Source organism: Thunnus maccoyii, chromosome 10 (assembly GCF_910596095.1).
Source record: "Thunnus maccoyii chromosome 10, fThuMac1.1, whole genome shotgun sequence".
NCBI lineage: Eukaryota > Metazoa > Chordata > Actinopteri > Scombriformes > Scombridae > Thunnus > Thunnus maccoyii.
The window spans coordinates 33,163,338-33,183,359 of NC_056542.1; the positions used below are offsets into that span (position 1 = coordinate 33,163,338).

Genomic DNA, 20,022 nt, shown 5'->3' on the forward strand with positions numbered 1-20,022 from the left:
CACTGCAATATACAGCAAGTCTAAAATACAGCAACTATAATTTCAAACTAAAAGATTCTGCTAAAGCAACCAAATCTGTGAAAGCCCTGATGGAGAAACCCCATGTGTTTGTGTATAGTGCAAAATGGAGAAAAGGGACATTGCCAAATGTTCATGCTACTCACACACTCTGTTTACATGTTACAGACAACTGATATAGGACTATAGGATATATTCCTCTGTGTGGTTCAATCATGTGCTGTAAGCACACATACCACAGCGTTAGACACAGCACACACAAAGTTTAGCAACTGAAAAAACAAGACATGTCAAATGTTGATGTCTTATCACACAACCTTTAGGGCTTTTCAAATATTTGGTTGTTGCTTTAATAGAATCTTTTAGTTTCAAATCATAGTTTCCATATTTAAGATTTGCTGTCTATTGCAATGGAGGAGTGTGCAACATTGTCTCCAGGTGATTTGCTACTCATGTGAATGCAAATCTTGTTCTGTATGAAGGGGGGGGGGGGGATTTAAACCTGTGCTATCGCTATATTGTAGAACTATGGAAACAATATGAAATTACTCTAAACTGTTGTTGCTCATCTTTGAGAGACACACATGCCATATACTATATTATATTATTTTATATAATCTATACTCTTGATCACTGCAAATTGATTGCTGTCACAATGACAAGAAAAATTATGCATGATAAAGATCCTAATCCAGCCAGCTTTACTGACAGCTACATCATATTTTAATTAGATATATCTGTCTTCTATATTTGAAGAAACTTTTTTTCAGTACCCAGATGATGCCAGTATGCCAGAAGCACAGGTGTCAGGCTGACATCCCTGCAAGAATGTACCTCCACATCATATGCCCAAAGCCAGAGAGAGTCAGCAAAAACAAGGTGAGCTTAGAACAGTGGTTCTCAGTCTTTTTTGGGCCAGCGCCGCCCCTTTCTTCTGTTTTGGCTTTCTGCCTTGTGTGAGGTTCTTTGGCCAAAGTCATTAGATATAAATTATCCTAGCAGGCCTACATCATATAATATGATGGTAACTCTGTCTAATTCTCAGTTTATCAGTGAAGTGTAGATTGGAGTCTCTATACAGTGACAGCTGCCTCATATGAACCTCTGCGTACATAGGTAAAGCCACGCTGCTCTCCTGTATGAAATGGCTGTATCCTCATTCTCTCTGTATTAATGTAAACTATAATAACCTGGTTGTGGACCATATCTCTCACCTGCATCTTCCTCACTCCCTCTCCTTCTCCTTGCAGTTCTCATGCATTACGCCTGGGACACACAGGCTGCGTGAGCAGCGCGTGTGCATCGCGGAACCTTTTGCTTTTCATTTCGGTGCCCATGTTAATGTAGGAGCGAAAATATGATGAGCTTGTGGAATTGTACTAAGTAATATATAAAACAATAAGGGTTGCACAACACCAATGGATAGGTGAAAACAACTCCTTTAAAGGAGATTGTTTTCGAAAGTTCTGGTTGCAATCCCTGGGAAAAGAAAATTCTTACCAGATCGACTTGACCTACGCCGGTCACTGACCCACCCAAAAAGCGTTAGGCTACCAGACAAACAGGAGACATCTGGAAATATTAGGTAAGGGGGGAGCAAAGTACACCACACACACACACACACACACACACAGCAGAAATTAGGAAATGTCTAAATGGTCCAGAGACATCTACTCCCATTGGTCAAGGTCCAAGTGATCATTTGGCTCACGAAAATGCCAAAAGTCACGTCCATTTTGGTATAAATAGGGGTTGGGTGTGAGCTGAAAGGGGCTGCTGCATTTATGACTTTCTGAGTTCTGTATGTTCGTGTGTAATGAAATAAACTCCTGTTGGTTGTCTGCTCATCTCTCTGGTCTCAGTGTTTGGTGTGAACATCTTAATATAACCTGATTTGCAACCCCTATATGAACAGGTTAGAGCAGCCACACAGGCTGCTGCGTCACGAGATGACGTCACGTCATCTAGAGATTCAAGGTCTCACCTATTTTCTCCGCGTGACGTGCGCGGTTCTCAGCAGAAATAAACAGGGAAAACCATCCGTTGACAGTCATATGATATCATACTAGCAACATTACACCCTTCACTGTAGTTTCAATGTCTATATCTGTAGAATATGTCACAGACATGAAGTGTCACCACTGCGGGTCAGCCTGCGTGGTGCACGCCAGGGCAGGGAGCCTCTCTGACGGGGAACTCCAGTATGGAGAGTCAGTGACACACGGAGCTTCAGCACTATAATCAATAAAAAATTTTTTTTAAAAACATCCTTTTTGAGGAGTGTATGTGGTTGACACAGAAGTATCCCCAACCAAACCCCACCATAAATGAAATTTATCATTAAATGATATGAAATATTCTATAATTGATGGCCATTATCAAAGTCAAACTCTATGTAGAAAGATAAAACTGGCAGCAGAAGCGCCGCAGCAGCAACGCTGCAAGCGTGCATGACGCAGCAGTTCAGCGACGCAAACGCACTGCTGAGGTTCATGCAGGCTGTGTGTCTCAGGCGTTGGGGGGAGAAACGGTTGCTTTGTCCACAGAGAGCATGTGTACGGATGGCGTTCTGTAATGTGCGTTGTCTGATTTCTGATCGATAAAGCAACTTACTTTCTCACTCCCGGTGACACAAACACAGCAGTCCCAAGTGGGCCAAACACAACTAAACAGGCAGGAAACTTCAAATACTCCTCGGAATATAGCAGAGCAAAGGGACTCAGTGGTCCGTCAATTCACAACAACACAAGAGCAATAAAGCTTATAAAGCTAAAACTAACAACACACAATCTAACACTGTCTCTGCCCAGACTTAAAGAGTTTTTACTGGATTTACAGTATATTTATCATGAAAATTATCCAGTGAAAGGTTAATGTGTGATTTGATTAGTTTAACGAAACATAAAGGTAGAAATTCAGACTGAAAAGTTAGCATTTTGAGCAGCACCCTTAAAACAAGCCTTTTTTCAACAATGCGTCATATTACGTCACTAGAGGGAGTCCCTCTCCCTGTCCCAGCTGCAGTACACTGTGCTGTACTAAGTACGAATGAGTCTGAGCAGTCGTCATTAAGTGAATTTGTATTTCTTTTTTTTTGTTTGTTTCTAGTTTTGTTTTGCATTTTATCATTTTTCATCACTGTGAATAATTGTGGTTGTTCAGGATGCACAAATTCCAGCCTTTCAGGACCTGATGTCCACTTTCCTAGCAGGAAAAGCAGCAGCTAGTTTTTGTGCCCGGCTGAGTTTTGTGCAGGTGAAGTCTTCATTGCTGCCTCTGTAACGGAAGAACACAGTTGTGTGCAGGCCCATTTTAGACAGGAGGGTTATGTTATTTGTGATATGATGAAGTTCAGGATGGGACGTCAAACTAGGACTGTGTGAGGCTGATAGCTAGTACGGTTCCTCCGGTAAACACAGCTGCCTCATCAGCTCCGCCTTAAGCAGCAGCTCAGTGCCGACCGGAGAGACTCAGCTCAAGAAGACATGAACTGTTCTGGTAAGTTCTTGTTTCTAATATTTTTAACTTACAAATCAGTCAGGACACTGGCTTGAATTAAGAAGTTATGTCTGACGAGTTTTTATTGTTAAAAAAGCAGAACCCAGGAAGTTTTTCAGGTCATCAGACCCTGATGAAGATGTAGAGTCGGTAACGCATTGGTCTGTTTGATTGCCTATGCTCAAAGAATAAATGCATTATTTCACTTGAAGATGGAGTTTCGTTTTTTTTTCCATGGCTGTCTGCGCAACTTAAGGCCTAATATTCAGCAAGACTTCCTGGATTCTGCTTTTTTGTGTGTTTTCACCTGCCCTACTAAAGAGCACCTGTCACATGAGCCATCAGAACCATGCAGAGCTTCCTCCTGTTTTGATATGTGGAGTTTTGATTGTTGTTAGGCAGCACACCTAACCTGCTAGCTGACGAGGGATAATGCTAACGTTAGTTAACAGCTGGCTAACATTGTTAGCATCCTATTTTGTAAAGGCGGTTACCATTTGACACAGCATGATGTTAATTAAGTTCTGTTATCTAACGCAGGATCCTGGTATCTAGTTACATAACTTTGTGACTTTCTGTTTGCTCAGCTGAAACATTTGTGTTATGTAGCTGTGATATAAGGTTTTGGGAGATGTTGTAGTAATGAGTGGTGGTGTCTCTGAGGGCCTCTCATATCTAACGTTAGCTGCATTTGTTCCATATCACACAGTTATTAATGATTGACCTTCACCATGTTCTCCAGCATAATAGTGTATGTATGACGTTGCACTGTTATTTAAAGTAAGAGTTACTCTCAAAAAGGACAGACACGGGTAGTTTCAAGCTTTCTGTGTAACTTTGAGACCATCCTCAGGAGCAGCTAGAGGTGTCAGGAAACAGCTAATAAATACCAGGTGTGCCAGCTGATTGCTCAGCAGCATCTGATGACGGCTCAACATCATGTAAACACCTTCAGTTCCTTTGATATCCCACATCTTTTGTCATAGTGTGTCAAGAAGGAACACACCATTTCTTAAATGTCTGGCATATTGGTAAAAGTTTGTATCCTGATGTTTGTAGTTTAGTTGGCTGTTTTTTATGTCTAACATTTTATTTCAACATATTGTTTCTGTTCTGAAACAGATCCAGGGAGGCTTTGGATGCAGGCATGAAGGAGCAGGACTGGAGGACCTGAAGCAGCCAGCCATCATCAACCACCTGTACTGGACTGCAGCTTCCAATGCTAAAGGAGATTCTGATGTGATGGAGGCCGAGTGGTGAACCATGTTCAGGACACCCATGAACTCGACACACCTTCATTTCCCTACTGGGCACATCCACCTCAAAACGACATTTTTCACATGATGGAAAAACTTATGACTTGCATCATCTGCTTATTCTACAGGCTTCTACTGTCAGAGCTGCATGACAACCATAATGGTAGCTGAGAGGTAACTAGCACCAGTGAAGGTGAGGTATGTTCTGCAGTTTGCCACACAAGGTTCTGCAAAGGTTTGCCCCATCAAGGAGAAGTTATCATACAGTTAGCAATTTAAAAAAAGAATAGTACACCTAGGATACTACCCTGTGGTACCCCAAACCCCATGATTCTTGACTCTGAAAGGGTCCCATTAACATCAACCATTTGATTTTATAGTATTGATATAAATCTGAGACCAAAATTAGGATTTAAAATTGACATTTCATAGACTCACAATAAAGGTTACCAAAATAAATATATAAGAGCATGTACGTAACGTTTTATTCTGTTTAAACCAATTATCTGTTGTAAGACCTTAAAACCTTACCTGAGATTCTGCAGCTCTGTGCTTCTTTCAGTATGTTGATTTGGGTAACAACTGAAGAATTTCTTGACAGAGCCACAGTGATGTTCAAACCTATCTTTAAATAATCTCAAAAACTTCTATTTGTATTTCTTTTCCTGAACTTCTGGTTAGATCTTTCACTATGACATCAGAGCTGACCTGAGAGGCTGCAGCTCACCTGTCTGTGTGTCTCTTTGACATCAGAGCTCTGTGCAGGGCTGGCTAAAGGCATAGGCCATATAGGCAGTTGCCTAGGGCGCTACCTTAGTTACCACCATAAAAGGAAAGAAAAAAATGAAATAAATAAAAATTCGCCACTGGGCATCCTTCCTCATTTTCTGCCTTGAGTTAAAAAAGAAGGAAACAAATACACTTTGCCCCCCTGTTCTTCACAATCTTTAATCTGCACTTGTACTGTGCACACTGAAAAAGAGGAATGATGTATGTCACAGACAGGCTAAGTCTGTGAGAAGATGTTAAGAGGCAAATATTCACATTTTATTTCATAATAAAAAGGTCCAAGCCTTCAGGTGTGTAAGGAAGAAAACAGAGAAAAGAGAAGTAAAAGTAAACCCAATATAGAGGTATGTTGTTTAATGTTAGCAATAAAATGACGTTTTGTGTGTAGACATTTCATTTGTAGTGGCTTGCTAGCTAAGTAGCAATAAAGCTAATGTAAGATAATGATGTATCTGCTGGACTCGGATAACGTTACAGAATGAAGGATATGAATCTGTATGGTAAGCAGGTGGCTAGCTATCTGGATAACTGCTCTTTCCTAGAACGTAAGGCGTTTTTTTAATTTCACTGACCAATATCAGCGCCACTTAGCACTGTAGCACATCATAGTAAGCTAACTGTCCAGATGCACTCAGGAAACATTTGCAGCTGTTGGAGAAGTAACATCTGATCTCCTATCTACTCCACTTTCTGAAGCAGGTAAGTTGAGCCAATTATTTGTGGTCTCTGTGTAATTGATAATACATCGCTATGTTGTCATTATCATTATTCTTATTCTTATTATTGTTGTCGAGTGTTACAGTTACACACTGGTATCAAATTAAATAAAGTTTATTTGTACAGTGCTACTTTATATGCAGTAGAATGACACAAAGGACTTAATAGAATGGTGTAACAGTATGGATGCACTTTATGATGCTAGAGAATCTATTTTTATATGCCAGTACTTCGGCCAAACCTTTAACCATTTTATAACCCTTCACAATGACAGAAAGCCATGGGAAGTGCTCAAATGAGGTAGACCTACACTGAACTATGGGTCCATTTAAGAAAGTTTCAAGTCAAATACCAATATTATTTATTATTAAATGGTTTCTTACATACTTTACGCATTATGATGGTAACACTAGCGCAATAAAATACATTGAATCATAAATATCATTTCTATATTAAGAAAGAGAACATAGCTTACTTAAATACTAATCAATATTAGACTGCAACCATCTATATTTATTCAAGTTGTCTACAGGACACATTAAAACTAGAATAACTTATTCCCATGAAAAATAATTTAAAACTAGATTCTTGACCTTTTTTCACTCATGTAATTGAACAGTACTGTCAACCGTTATCTGCAATTTATGTTTCAGATGTGTTTATTGCCTGATGCGTTGTAATTTATGAATCATTGTGTGTCTTTACTAAAGGATTAATAACTATATTTGCATGTATGTTTAGATTTGCCTGCAGATGAAGGAACAACAGACACAACATACACTGCCACTACTCTACAACCTGCAGACACCATCAACTGGAACATATCCTGAAGTATGTGAGTCTATCAAGGCAGCACCTGTAGATCCTGCTGACTGGCAGCCCTGTCTGATATGGTGAGGACAGACACAGTCAGCAGAGGGCCATGTCAGGTAAAATAAGACTACATTTACAAAATGAGAGGATGGGAGTAGTTCCCATCACCACCACTTTTACAGAAAATTAGTGAATGGAGAGAAAGTCAAGAGAAGCTGGGTGGTATATTCTAAGAAAAAAAATAGGCTTGACTGCTTCTGCTGCAGGCTGTTCTCACAAAAAAACTACAAACTAATCAGTAATGGACTCAGAGACTGGAAAAATTGCAGTTAAATACTCAAAACCCATGAGAACAGTCCAGAACATTCTAGGCACATAACATCATGGAAGGAGTCATCTACTGAGTTTAATGTGTGAATAACCGAGTGCCAGTGTCTTGGATATTACAGGTAAAGGTAGTTGGTAATATTTAACAATTTATTCATTCTTTGATACATGATTCATTTGTTTGACAAGTAATTTTAATTTATAAAAATAAAAATATATATTTTTCTTGAAACCATTGTGGTGTGTGATGTTTGTTGTCCATATTTTAACGTAGAATGAGCAGGTGGGGATGAGGCAATACTGGTGGGGTAATATGTTGGGGGGGAGGCACCAAATCCTGATATTGCCTAGGGCACCAAATGGCTAGAGCCGGTCCTGTCTGTCCCCTCTTCTCATTTCTCAGTTTGTACATCCTTGATTCCTTTCCTTGCCTCCTCTCCCCACGTCTTAGTCCCTCCCACCCCAGATGCGAGCGGAGGAGGTGAGGGAGAGACATGAGGATAGAGGAGTTGAGGCAAGGTATACCTCCCATTTCCGTCACAACAACAATTAATGTTTATGGCTACAACAGAGAGAGAGAAAGAAAGACGCTATTCACAGCAATGGAAGGCAAAACCGCATTATGCCACCCTGCTCCAACATGATGCATTTATGACTGCTTCTTTTTAATGTAGCCTAGTTGTAAAAGAGGGAGCTTATTTGGTTTGTATTAAAGATAACCAACCACAGGTAGGAAGGTGATGCACATATGGACACATACTTTTATTTAGGTCTCAGCCATACAACATGTTTGCCTTAAAGGATAGAAAATTGTATTTTAAATCTTGACAACACATTTTATTATGCAAAGTTTGCTGGCTTGAGGATATAACCTATGTATGCTTTAATGTTTTTTCTTTCTGTAGGCTGAAAATCAATCAGCACCCATTTACAAATGCCTAAACAGCACTGTTCCCGTGCTCCAAATACACTTTGACAGGGAACAAGACCTCCTACATGATTACCGTCTCAGCTGTGAATCACTGGAGGCCTTGACATGGCGTCTGCCACCTGGGAGGAGACAGGCCTGGGGACACCATATAACTATACTGATAACCGTGTACTGGCTCACACACGGTTTATCATACAGTGTGGTGTCCTGGGCCTTTCAAGTTCCTAAAGTGACTGTCTGCAGGCAGGTGCACAAGGGGGCTGGGAAGATTGCTGCTCTCTGCCATGAGTTGTTTGTACTGCCTGCTGCTTCAGAGCTGGAGGAGATCAGGCAGTGCTTCCAGCACTTGGCAAACAGCCCTGTCTTTCTGAAGTATGTGGATGCCATTGACGGGTGCCACATACGTGTGAAGACCCCCTTCTGGACCCAGTGTCCAGGATTACATCAACTGCAAGCTCTTCCCATCCATTCAATGGTAGGTGGTGTGTGATAGGAAGGGCCGGTTCCTCAATACCTTTGTGGGATATCCTGGGTCGGTGCGTGACACCCGTGTCCTGAAGAACAGTGGACTATTCAAAGAGGCTCTGTACCCTCCCTCAGGGTATTTCATTGTGGGGGATGGTGGCTACTGACCAGCCTATAGCCATCATCACCAAGTATCGGGAGCAAGTGCATGGGAAGGTACAGAGCCGCTTCAGTCAACACCATGCCAAAGCCCACAACATAATAGAGCGGGCCTTTGGCATAATGATGGTGCGATGGAGGTGCCTACTATTTAAGGCCTTGGAGGTGAACCATACATTTGCTCCTGTGGTCATCACTGCTTGCTGTCCCCTCCACAACATTTGTCTCACTACAGGAGATATCCTTGAGCCCACTGAAGAGGTTGAGGAGATTGATGTGCCTCAACCCCATCCAGTGAGGGGCAAACGAAGTAGACATGGCCGGCGAGATAGACTGGCAAACCAACTCTCTGGTCCTGACCATAACCCTGTAGAGTTGAATGAACATGATTTGTGAGATTTTGTTAATTTATGGCCAGTTATTTTCTTTTGGATGTTATGTTTCTTTTGACAGAAAAGAACTTCTGAGCACTGGCCACATGCATAACTTTTTTTCATTAATGTAATTTCCCATTAAACCATGTGCAAGTTTATTTAGAGCCCTTTTTTACTGTTACAATATCAAAGGCCTTTATAGACCCACAGGTTATTATTAAAAATTGTATGGGATGTTAAAATAGGCTATCACATCGTCTCGTGATGAGCAGTTTTACGTTCAGTGTTGATATTGAGTCATGTTGCATTACTGTGCGCAGGGTAAAGGTTTTTCTTATGGGCAGAACTATTTGAGATTAGACTCAAGAATCCGAAAATGTGTCAATGTGCTGATGTTCAGTTTTAATATGACCATGATCACCTCTGATGTCAGTGTGAATTTAGGTATTAAACGTATTTTTTTTGTCTGGACTTGAATTCCAAAAAAAGCTTCTTGATTTGTTTGCAACATGCTTGATTTTAATCACAAGAAAAGTGAACATAAACCAAAGTAAGTCATCGAGCTTTAAAAAAAAAAAAAAAAAAAGCACAAAGAACAAAACACTAGCTTTTTCTCACTATCTTTTCAAAAAGGTCTATGAACCTCTGTATTTTCTTGCATGGCCTGGTGATTTCGGTTGAAGCGCTCCTCCTCCTTTGCTGCCTCCTCCTCTAAAAACTGCAGGACCTGGAAGCGCCTTTTTTTGCGGGGAGGGCGACTGGCAGAGGTGGATGGCTCAATATCCTCTAAACGGCTGTCTGAGTCAGACTCAAGGGCCTCCTCATCCTCCACTGTCTCCTGGCTCTGGGCAGCCTCACTGGATGTTGAGCCACTGCCAGAGGCCACAGCATCCATACTTGACAAAGTGTCTGCTGGGTCCATGACAATGGGAGGATCAATAGATGGCCTCCCACCGATGGCCTCATGCATAGCGGAAAAATATGGCCATGTAGCTGCTGTGGCCTCTCCCCTGTCAGTCCCCGTCCCCGCTGCGGGGCATCTCAACTCCTACAGGAACACAAGCAAGGTTAAAGTTATCCAACAGTTCAATGAGCAGACATAAAAAATACTGCACAGACAAACATGAATCCAAGGGGAAACATCACATATCAGTGAGCATTTACCAATAACATTTTAACCATACCTTATATTTATGTTTTAGGTTGTCCCACTTTTTGCCACTTGTGTGGGGGTGACGTGCAAGGGCCATCTTCTGAAGAATTTCCCTGTGTGATACAAGAGATGTGTCAGCAAGTAGTTTAGGTTAGTAATAGGTTTACAGCCACAACAGGTGTCAACTCACATGTAAATAGCAATTGCTATTGAATTTACGAGTTTCAGTAGACATCATTAAGATACCAATTGTCGGCACCAATACATAAAGGCTATAGATCATATTTTTACAGTCCAGAAAAATGTCTGTGTCAACACTGACATGTAGAAACAGTTCAAGGTTGCAATGAACATTAATAGCATATGCTGAAAGCACAACAGTTACAAATTACAGTATCGTGCACTACATAGAAATTCAGTAACTCACTCCTAGGCTTTTTTTGGCTGTGTGCCTTCTGCCTGTAAACAGGTGATCATTTTCTGCCCTTAGCCTGATAAGGTTCAGCGTTTCATCATCAGTCCCTGTAAGAAATGAGAAAGTAAAATCTGGTCACAAGACTATACTTTTGGAATAATGGGCAATTGACTATATGACAACATGAACGTTTAAAAGTAGGCTTAAAACTTTCCTTTTTGATAAAACTTATAGTTAGGACCGACCAAGCTCGCCTTGGACCAGCCCTTAGTTATGCTGCTATAGGCTTAGACTGCCGAGGGACTTCCAGTGATGCACTGAGCTCCTCTCTCGTCTTCTCCATCTGTATGTATTCTTTTACCATTAATGCATGTTACTAACTTGACTTCTTCCCCGTAGTTCTTTGTGTTTTCTCATCCGCAGGAAACCCCATGAACCATGCTCACGTGTTGACGTCCTTCTTCTGTCCTTCACCAGCTGTTCCTGCTATTGTTGCTGCTAGTCATGTATCATGTATGCTACAAACAAAGGCAGGCACGAATCTTTCTTAAAGGGGCGCCATCTAACAGCATCTGTGGCTCTACCTGTCCACACTTTCATTCAATAAGAAATGCAATGATTATATTTACATATTTACAAAATCACAATAACAAAAATCTATTTCAGCTCTACCAACTAATACAACTTATAAACACAAAAGGAACACTTACATTTGTAGAGTCCTGCTCCTGCCATGGTTTGTATATTCCAGCTGTGTGTCACGCCTCTTTTATACCCCACTGGTGTTGAAAACCCTCCGCAAAGGATACACTTGTGCGTCATCGCCCATAGCTTCACCAGCAAGCCTCCTCTCTCCTTGAGATGCATTTTAGGAATTGAGACATCCTTAAAAATGATGCGCTGAGATCGATTTCTGGGTCTTGGGAGGAAGGCAGGAGGACGGAGGAGAGAGGAGACGAGGAGGCACAAAATAGAGAAACAAGAAGAGCCCAGTGTGTCTCTGTGCTGCTCAGGCGGCTGCTGACAGGATTTCCATAACAAAATGATGCCTGACATTCACTAACAGATCAGTTGGACAAGCTATGACTAATTTAGCTTATAAATAATGTTCATGTCTTATTGACACACACAGGAGCAGCAGGAACCGAAGAATAATTCTTTATTTAGGATATGCAGGCACGGCAAAACTGAACAAACAAAACAATGCAGAGCAGAACAAAAAAAGATCCAACAAGACTGAACTGAAACACAAGACTGAAATACTAACTAAACTAACGAGTTTAGGTGAACTGTGGGAGAAAAGGGTGAAAGCGGTGGAGAAACTCAAGGGGAATGAGGAGATGAAACAGGAGAATGAGAAAGAAGCTGATAGGCTGGGGAAAACAATGGGAAAAGTGCAGTGATAACGAGGCCCATGCAGGGCAGGTGTGGAGGGAAAGACAGAACAGACACGGGAAGAAAAACCCAGAGCAGCAGAAAACCAAGAAACCCTCTTCATGATTAACCAACATACATAAACCATCTAAGAATATACATGAATATAACCTAAATACACAGGTACACTATAACCTGCAAACCCTCTTATTTACAATTTAATGATGTAGTTCAAAAGTGGTACACAGAGGCTGTAAATGCAGATTACTCAAATCTACAGAAACAAAAGTTAAACTCCCAGTCACATTTCACCTGTAGTGTGAAAGTAAACTTCAATGTCCTGCACAAGGACCGTCTCCCACTCAGTCCAGTATAACAAACAGGGAAAAAGTCTGAGGGTATTTGGTGGACTGGTGGACAATGGCAACAAAGGAATATAGAGCCAGAATGGGACAGAACCATAAAATTAAATAATAAATATTTTTCACACTAATTTCAAATGTAAATATTTGCATTGATTACAGAACATTCTTATTAACTAGAAGCTGTTTTCAATTCTTTGACATTTGAAACATTTAAACTGGAAATACTAATTGCTTCAGATTCACCACAGTTCATTCATCACCAGCTCCACTACTGCTACTGCCCAGCTGCAGCTAGTCGTCAGAGGATTAAACAGCTTGATTTTGAGAGTTACCAGATCATCAGGTCAGCTATCCTACATATCCTGCTCTGTAACTCTTTATCATAATTACCCATGTTTTGCAGAAAACACACACACCTGGCAACTGGACATTAATCTTACTGTTAATATGTGGAGTTAAAATAGAGAAATCATTTGAGATTGGTAAAAAAAAAAAAAAAAAAGTAAGGACAATTCAGCAACACCTGTGTCCTTCCTGTCCATACCAAAATCTACGCCTATGGTAAGATCATAAAAGATTTAAAAAACCAAGGAGGTAGCTGCAAGAGCTGCCTTTTTTGCTCAGAGGATGCAGTTGCTGTTTCAGCTGGGGATTCAACTCTGACACTGAAACACGCTCTCCCCTTCACAAAATCTTCAAGGTTTCTGAGAGCATTAATAGCGAGACCGAACATGGGTATTCATCAGCGTTCAGGCACATTCAGGTCCCTCCTAGAACACAGAAGACAGTGGTTGCAGCTCCTCTCTGTTCAGAGAGTCCCTCAAACATGTAAAACATAGTTCCACCTTGTCTCAGCTTCTTGGATTACTTTCTGCTATCTTTAGCTGCTTTTCCATTTTCTCTCTTGTGACAGAATGCTCCAGCAGCATTCCATTTCCACTGGTTGTCAGGTAAATCAGTCACATTTTTAAAGGAAATCTTTCACAACCAAATCCAAGGTGAGCGCAAAACATGGATAATGAGTCCAGCCTTCTTTTTGTGCAGCAGAGACAATGGAAGTCAGCAGCAATTATGTTTTCCAGCCTTTCTGTTATGGACAGAGCTCTTTGTGAGTCATCTTTCAAAATAGCTGCCTATATCATCCTGAGCTGAGCTTTCCTGCCTTTTACTGTTTGTTTACTGGTTGTAACAGCAGCAACTGATGAGTGATTGCAATATTTCCTCATGTACGCTCATAAGGTAGCCATGATGTGCCTTTCGAACTCTTGTATTAAGCTGTTTTTCTTTTCTTGTAATCAACCCTAATATATTTGAACAAACAGCAAAAGTGTACCACCTCTCACAGTTAATTATATTATCACCACCGAGTGAGTAAAAAGGTTAAATTATGCTACATTTTAACAGAGCAAAGGGTGTTGAGAGTTAGGCATGGCAATGTGTGTTGCTGAGGGGAAGACAAATGGTAAGACAGGACAGAATGGGAAGATATAAAACCCACTATGACAGCCAGTTTCTTCCTTGACAGTTGGTAGCTATAATGATCTGATTTTGTAGCAGTTGACCATTAAAAAGGAAAAAGAATCTCCTCTATTGTGTTAAACCCTAATGCATACTGATACTTATTCTGTATTTTGAGCAATGTATCAATGTTCTTTGCCAAATATGTTCTGGAGAAAATGCCATCCTGCCTAGATTGTAAGATATCTTTGAATAACAAACAAATAACAAAATAATGAACACATTTAAATAATTTAATTATTATAGAAGAACATAAAGTAAAAGTTAAAAAATTTTGGATAATGTGTTCCAGTTATGCTGCTGGGAATAAAGAAGGAGGAGCGCTCACTATTTACAATTACTTTATTTCAAGATCGAAAAGTCCAAATACATGTTCACAATTCACAAAGTCATCAATAAACTGTATGCTATGACAAGCAAATAACAACAACAAAAATAATTAACACGTTTAAATACTTGAATTATTGCAGAAGAAGAGGACACATTTTGAACGAATAACACGTTGCTTGCTTGGAACAAAGAAACGGACCGCTCTCTCTCTCTCTCTCTATCTCTCTGTCTCTCTCTCACGCACACACGAATTTTAATATGAAGCTCGTGACATGCAAATTTAATATTAATTCAAATGACAAAAATACGATATTTTGAAAAATACTATACCACACAAAAAATGTGTGGTATCAAAGCACAATAATAAGAATAAAGAATAAAAATATTAGTAATAAATAAAGATAAAATAAAATATACACACTGGATCTCTGAATGAGTGAATATGTGTACAGTCTATCAAAAAATATAAATATTTCACACCTTCATCCTGTTGTCGTAGTGAACTGTCTCTGGCTTCTGTTTTGCATCACCAAGTATCTCTACTGATTGGTGCATGGTGCTAAGGATGCAGACATTCTTTTCTTTTTCTTGATAAATAGTGAGCGTTGCCCTGTCGCTCTGCATCACTTTGGTCTCGTATAGTCCAGCTTTCTGGTGCGCAGATGGAGACAGTGACCTTTTTATTTTTGTTGATGGTGCCAACCAGGCTGGTGTTTTTTGCCAGGAGTTTGTGGGCAAGGGGGAGTGAGGTAAAAGTTATCTGTGGTTATATTTCTCCACTTCCCTAAAAAAAGGCTCCATCAGTTTTGGAAGCACACTCTTCCCCGAGGCTCTGGGTTGTGGGGCGACTCGGATCCCTCCCCAGATAGAGATATCCATTCAACATGTATTTAGTTTCCACATCAGCAGCGAGCCAGAACTTTATGCTGAATTTGTCAGGTTTATAGGGCATATTGAGTGAATAGTAATTTCTGCCCCTGGTTCATATGAAGCGATGCTGTTTTCAATTTGCCTATCCCACACCTCACTGACCAGAGCAAAGTTGTCACTTGACAGTCAGATGTGCCTTGTGTCCTTTCTGTCAAACCGTAGGGAGCGCATGATTTCTCTGTACCTGTTCCTTGGCATGGAGGTGTTAAAGAAGGGAAGACCCAACTCTTTTGACCACAAGTGCTCCACGTCCATGCTCCCCCCGTGATGCACTCCCCTGGCTAAGAGGAGTGCAATGAAAGCCTTCAACTGCAGCATTACACGATCCATCAGGCACATGAATGCACTCAGAGGGTTGTCAATATTACGGTGTAAGTGTGCAGTTGGGCCAGGTCCTCCTTTCACAATATTTTGTGGTGCGGTTCTGGCTGTACAAGTGTCCAGACAGTCCTGTCCTTGCCAGTCTCATGCACGGATCCGGTGATGGTTGCGCCAACCAGTGGCGGATCTACCGGGGTGGCATGGGGTGGCAGCTGCCACCCTAAAATAATGCCTTGCCTCCCCTGCTGCCACCCCACTTGGCAGCAACGAATTCAAAGAAAAGTTATGGCCAACTTGACTTTTACGAGCGCGAATCTCTGATGTCCTACTGCACCGAATGCAGCACGAGAGCGTCAGAGCGGCACTACTGGACCTTTTCTTTGTTTATTTTATTTTTAAACTGTGTGGCGCGAAGCAGAGGAGCAAGGAGAGAAGACACGGGAGTAAAGAGGTAAATACCGATTAATTATCGAATGATGAAAGTACAGTCCTAGTATAACGTTAGTTGTAAGTTAGTTAGTTAGTGTAACTTGTACAGTTGCTATGTTGCTTTTAAGATGAAAAAATCTAGTTGAAGAAGGTTATTTTGTACATGTAACCGTTACATTAATATTGGCTATCGTCTAATTTAAGCTAACATTGATTAACGTTAAACGTCTGTGAATCCAGCAGAAATGAAGAGGAAAGGTAACATACACAGTTTTTTCGGACCGAAGAGAAAAGCCAAAGAGATTGAAAATGAACAATTGAGCAAGGTAGACGGAGGACATGAGGTGAAAGGAGAGAGAAAAGATGAGGAAGGAGAGAGAGGAGAGGACGAGGTGGAGAGAGAGGGAAAGGAGATGGAAGGAAAGAAAGAAGACAGAGACGAGTTGAAAGGAGAGAGAGAAGGGCAACAGAAACGCGACAGAGTTCAAGGCCAAGGTGACCAGGGACAGGAGGAGGTGACAGAACACAGCGGAGATTATATGGAGGGAGTGCACCACCAAGATGAGGACGGAGAAAATAAGAGAGAAGATGAAGTACAGGGCTCAGAAAGAGAAAGGGAAAGGAGCGAACCATCACCAGCTATCTCCAGTCGAGCTGGTCCACATGGTATGAAATAAGATAATGCATAAGATAAGTTACAGCAGCAAGTGGACAGTAAATAGAGTAAAAAAAACTCAGTAATAGAAAATACTGTATTAAAATAATAACCATGACACAATTTACATTATTTACAAGAGAAAATGTTGGTATTGATTAGTAATATACCGCAAGTTAAACTCCATAACTAAGTATTAGCTATTATATGCTAATTAATGCCTTATAAAATTTTGCTACAAGAGACATTGCTTAGACTTCTTCAAATAAATATAAATATTCTTGTTAGTCTAAATATGAATAATTGGGGAACTTGTAAATGTGAAAGTGTAATTAGATGGGGACAGAATTTTAATATTTTGTTTGAAATGTATTTTAGATTGCCAAAATTAAACACATGAATCAAAAAATACTCTAAATGTTACTGTGTGTTTACACAATCTGAAAGTTATAACTAATCAATGACAGTTCCAAATTTATTTTGTATTTTCTAGTTCTTATATTTTAAGACTAGTTCATATGTAGTGCAGTTTTAATCTTTTCTCCCCTCCATCTTCTAGACATATCTAAGTCCAGGTGTGAGGTGCCTATGCAACCACAGCGAGGCAGCTTCCCCAAGACCCTCCAAGGAGGAGCCAGAAGAAGCTTTCAAAGTGACTGGTACAAAACTTACCCCTGGCTAGAATATTCGCAATCAAACAATTCAGCTTACTGCTTTGCATGTAGGCATTTTTCCCTACCTGATGCTCCAAGGACAGTTTTCACCTCATTTGAAGGCTACTGCAACTGGAAAAAGGCAACCATGAAAGACAGTGGTTTCCATTCTCATGCCAGATCTGAAGGTCACATAAATGCCATGTTTGCTTGGAGAGAGAACAAAAAAAATTTGGATAAAAATAGCTCAATGTTTGGGTTAATGGATGAGCAAAACAAAAAGCAAGTTGCTGAAAATCAGTACTATGTCAAAACACTTGCTGAAATCTTGATTCTGACAGCAACTGAAAACATAGCTCAGCGGGGTCACAGGGAGTCTGTTGACTCAGAAAAAAGAGGTGTTTTTCTGTCTATGTTAGACTTGGTGGGTAACCATAACCCCATTATTAAAAAAAGACTTGAACAACAAGCTAAGAATGCAAAATACACCAGTAAAACAATACAGAACGAAATACTGGAATGCTTGGCTTCTATGGTTAAAGAAGAAATCATCCAGGAAGTTAAAATGAGCAAGCAGTTTTCGGTTATTGTTGATGAAACTAAAGATGCTCAGAAAAAAGAGCAAATGTCATTTGTTCTGCGATATTTTTACAATGGTGTGGTTCATGAGAGCTTTCTGGAATTTGAAGTGGCAGAACACCTGCATGCTGCTGCCTTAAGTGAAAAAATTATATGCTTTCTTGAAAAGCATGGGCTAGAGTACAAGAATAACCTTGTAGGCCAGGGCTACGATGGTGCGGCAGTAATGCGTGGGACACATGCAGGTGTCCAGGCAAAAATAAAAGAAGTGGCCAAACATGCCTTCTACATTCACTGCAGTGCACACTGCTTGAACCTAGTCATAGTTGACGCTGTAAAAAGTGTGGCAGATGCAGGAAACTTCTTTTCATTATTAGAGCAAATGTATGTGTTTATGTCTGGGTCTTATGTGCATAACAAATGGCTGGAAGTGCGACGAGAGATGTTTGATGGCCCACCAAGAGAACTCCAACAGCTGAGTGATACACGCTGGGCCTGTAGACACATAGCATGTCGCAATGTTATGGACAGGTTGCCAGCAATAGTACAAGTGCTTGAAGAGATTGCATCTGAGAACCATCCACAAAGAGCTGTTGAAGCAAGAGGGATATTGGCCCAGATTGATCTGAATTTTGCTGGCTCTCTTGTTCTGTTCAGAAAGGTCCTGAGTGACTCCAAATTTTTATCAGACATGCTCCAGTCTAAAACAGTAGACTATGCTAAGGCTGTTGAACTTATTGAAGCACTCAAAGAGACACTGGTCCAGTACCGTAGTGAAGCCTCTTTTGATGAAATGTGGAGTGAAACACTTGATTTATGTCAACGAAGTAACATTGATACGACTCAGCGAAAATCAAAGAGGCCAAGACAGACAACAAAGGTGCTTCAAGATACTGTCATCCACTCCACCTTGGGACAGCATGTAGTTCCAGATAGCAAACACACTTTTTGTGTCTCTGTGTACTATCCAGTTCTGGATAACATGATTGGAGAAATAGGAAGACGATTTTCCAACACAAATTGTGATATTATGCAGGGTGTTCAGGCACTAAATCCATCAAGTCCAACTTTTCTGAGAGAGGATGCTGTACTGTTATTGGCTGAAGCTTATGACTCCAATATTGAGGATCTCAAACACGAGTTACATCAGACGAGGAGAGTACTTGATAGAAAAAAGGGGGAAAATGAGAGTCCTACCACTCTAATGGAGTTCACTCGGTTTTTGGACCCATACCAGGATGTTTTTTATGAGTTGTTCAGATTGTGTAAAATAGCAGTTGTTTTACCTGTGAGCAGTGCATCCTGTACTCAGCATTGAATCAAAACGCACAAAAGCATTAGATCTAGATAAATTTGTAAAACGTTTTGCTGAGCAGCATGGAAATCGCCGCATTCAACTGTTATAGACATGACATTGGATAGTGACTATTAAATGTCTCTTTCTTTGTTTTACAGTGGTGGGAAAAAAGTGTTCAGACACCCTTAAATATGTCCCCAGTCTCAACTTTTATGGAACCTACTTTATGTTTTTAATGTCTTTAAAATTTATTTAGAGTTTAGCTATGACTGTACTAAAATAAATTGTACTTAAAGACTTAAGAATGATTCTTAATGCAATGTTCAAAATGCATGGGCCCAAAAACTTTTTCACTGTATGTATAAAACTGTCCAGGAACAGTCTACTCACAAAAGTTCTTTGTACATTTTATGACTGGGAGCAAGGTTTATTTTCATGTGACTCCTTTCCAGGTTTGTGGAGATTTTAATTTAACATACTCTTTTGTAATGTTCTGTATTTGATATGATTTTATTGGTAAAAACCTCATTTGTCAAAAGTATGCTCTGAGTAACCATTAAAAGTCATGTCCATTCCTTGTTTGAATACTGTTTATTTCCATAGTTGACCCAGGGCCATCAGTGACCTGAGGTAATCAGATGTAGCAATACTAATTT

At 40.4% G+C, this 20,022-nt stretch overlaps 1 protein-coding gene and 1 long non-coding RNA gene across 6 annotated transcripts; one reads left to right on the forward strand and one right to left on the reverse strand.

Moving 5' to 3' along the window:
- Positions 1–920: 920 nt before the first annotated feature.
- On the reverse strand, positions 921–4,939 carry LOC121905124. Its single transcript, XR_006098354.1, has 3 exons — positions 2,632–4,939; positions 1,519–1,590; positions 921–1,335 (listed from the first exon to the last, which is right to left on the reverse strand). It is a non-coding gene; the product is annotated as an uncharacterized LOC121905124 (long non-coding RNA).
- Positions 4,940–7,854: 2,915 nt separating this feature from the next.
- LOC121905121 (zinc finger MYM-type protein 1-like) lies at positions 7,855–19,944 on the forward strand. 5 transcript variants are annotated; one of them, XM_042423119.1, is made up of 4 exons: positions 7,855–7,937; positions 8,324–16,204; positions 16,423–16,848; positions 17,397–19,944. In XM_042423119.1, the coding sequence occupies exons 3-4, from the start codon at positions 16,428–16,430 to the stop codon at positions 19,385–19,387; spliced, it is 2,412 nt and encodes an 803-aa protein (XP_042279053.1). In that variant the 5' UTR covers positions 7,855–7,937; positions 8,324–16,204; positions 16,423–16,427; the 3' UTR covers positions 19,388–19,944. The 5 variants fall into 5 exon arrangements, with proteins under 5 accessions (XP_042279053.1, XP_042279054.1, XP_042279056.1 ...); XM_042423120.1 differs by lacking the exon at positions 7,855–7,937 and having other exon boundaries at positions 9,936–10,414; positions 10,550–16,204; XM_042423122.1 differs by lacking the exon at positions 7,855–7,937 and having other exon boundaries at positions 10,578–10,650; positions 11,315–16,204.
- Positions 19,945–20,022: the final 78 nt, after the last annotated feature.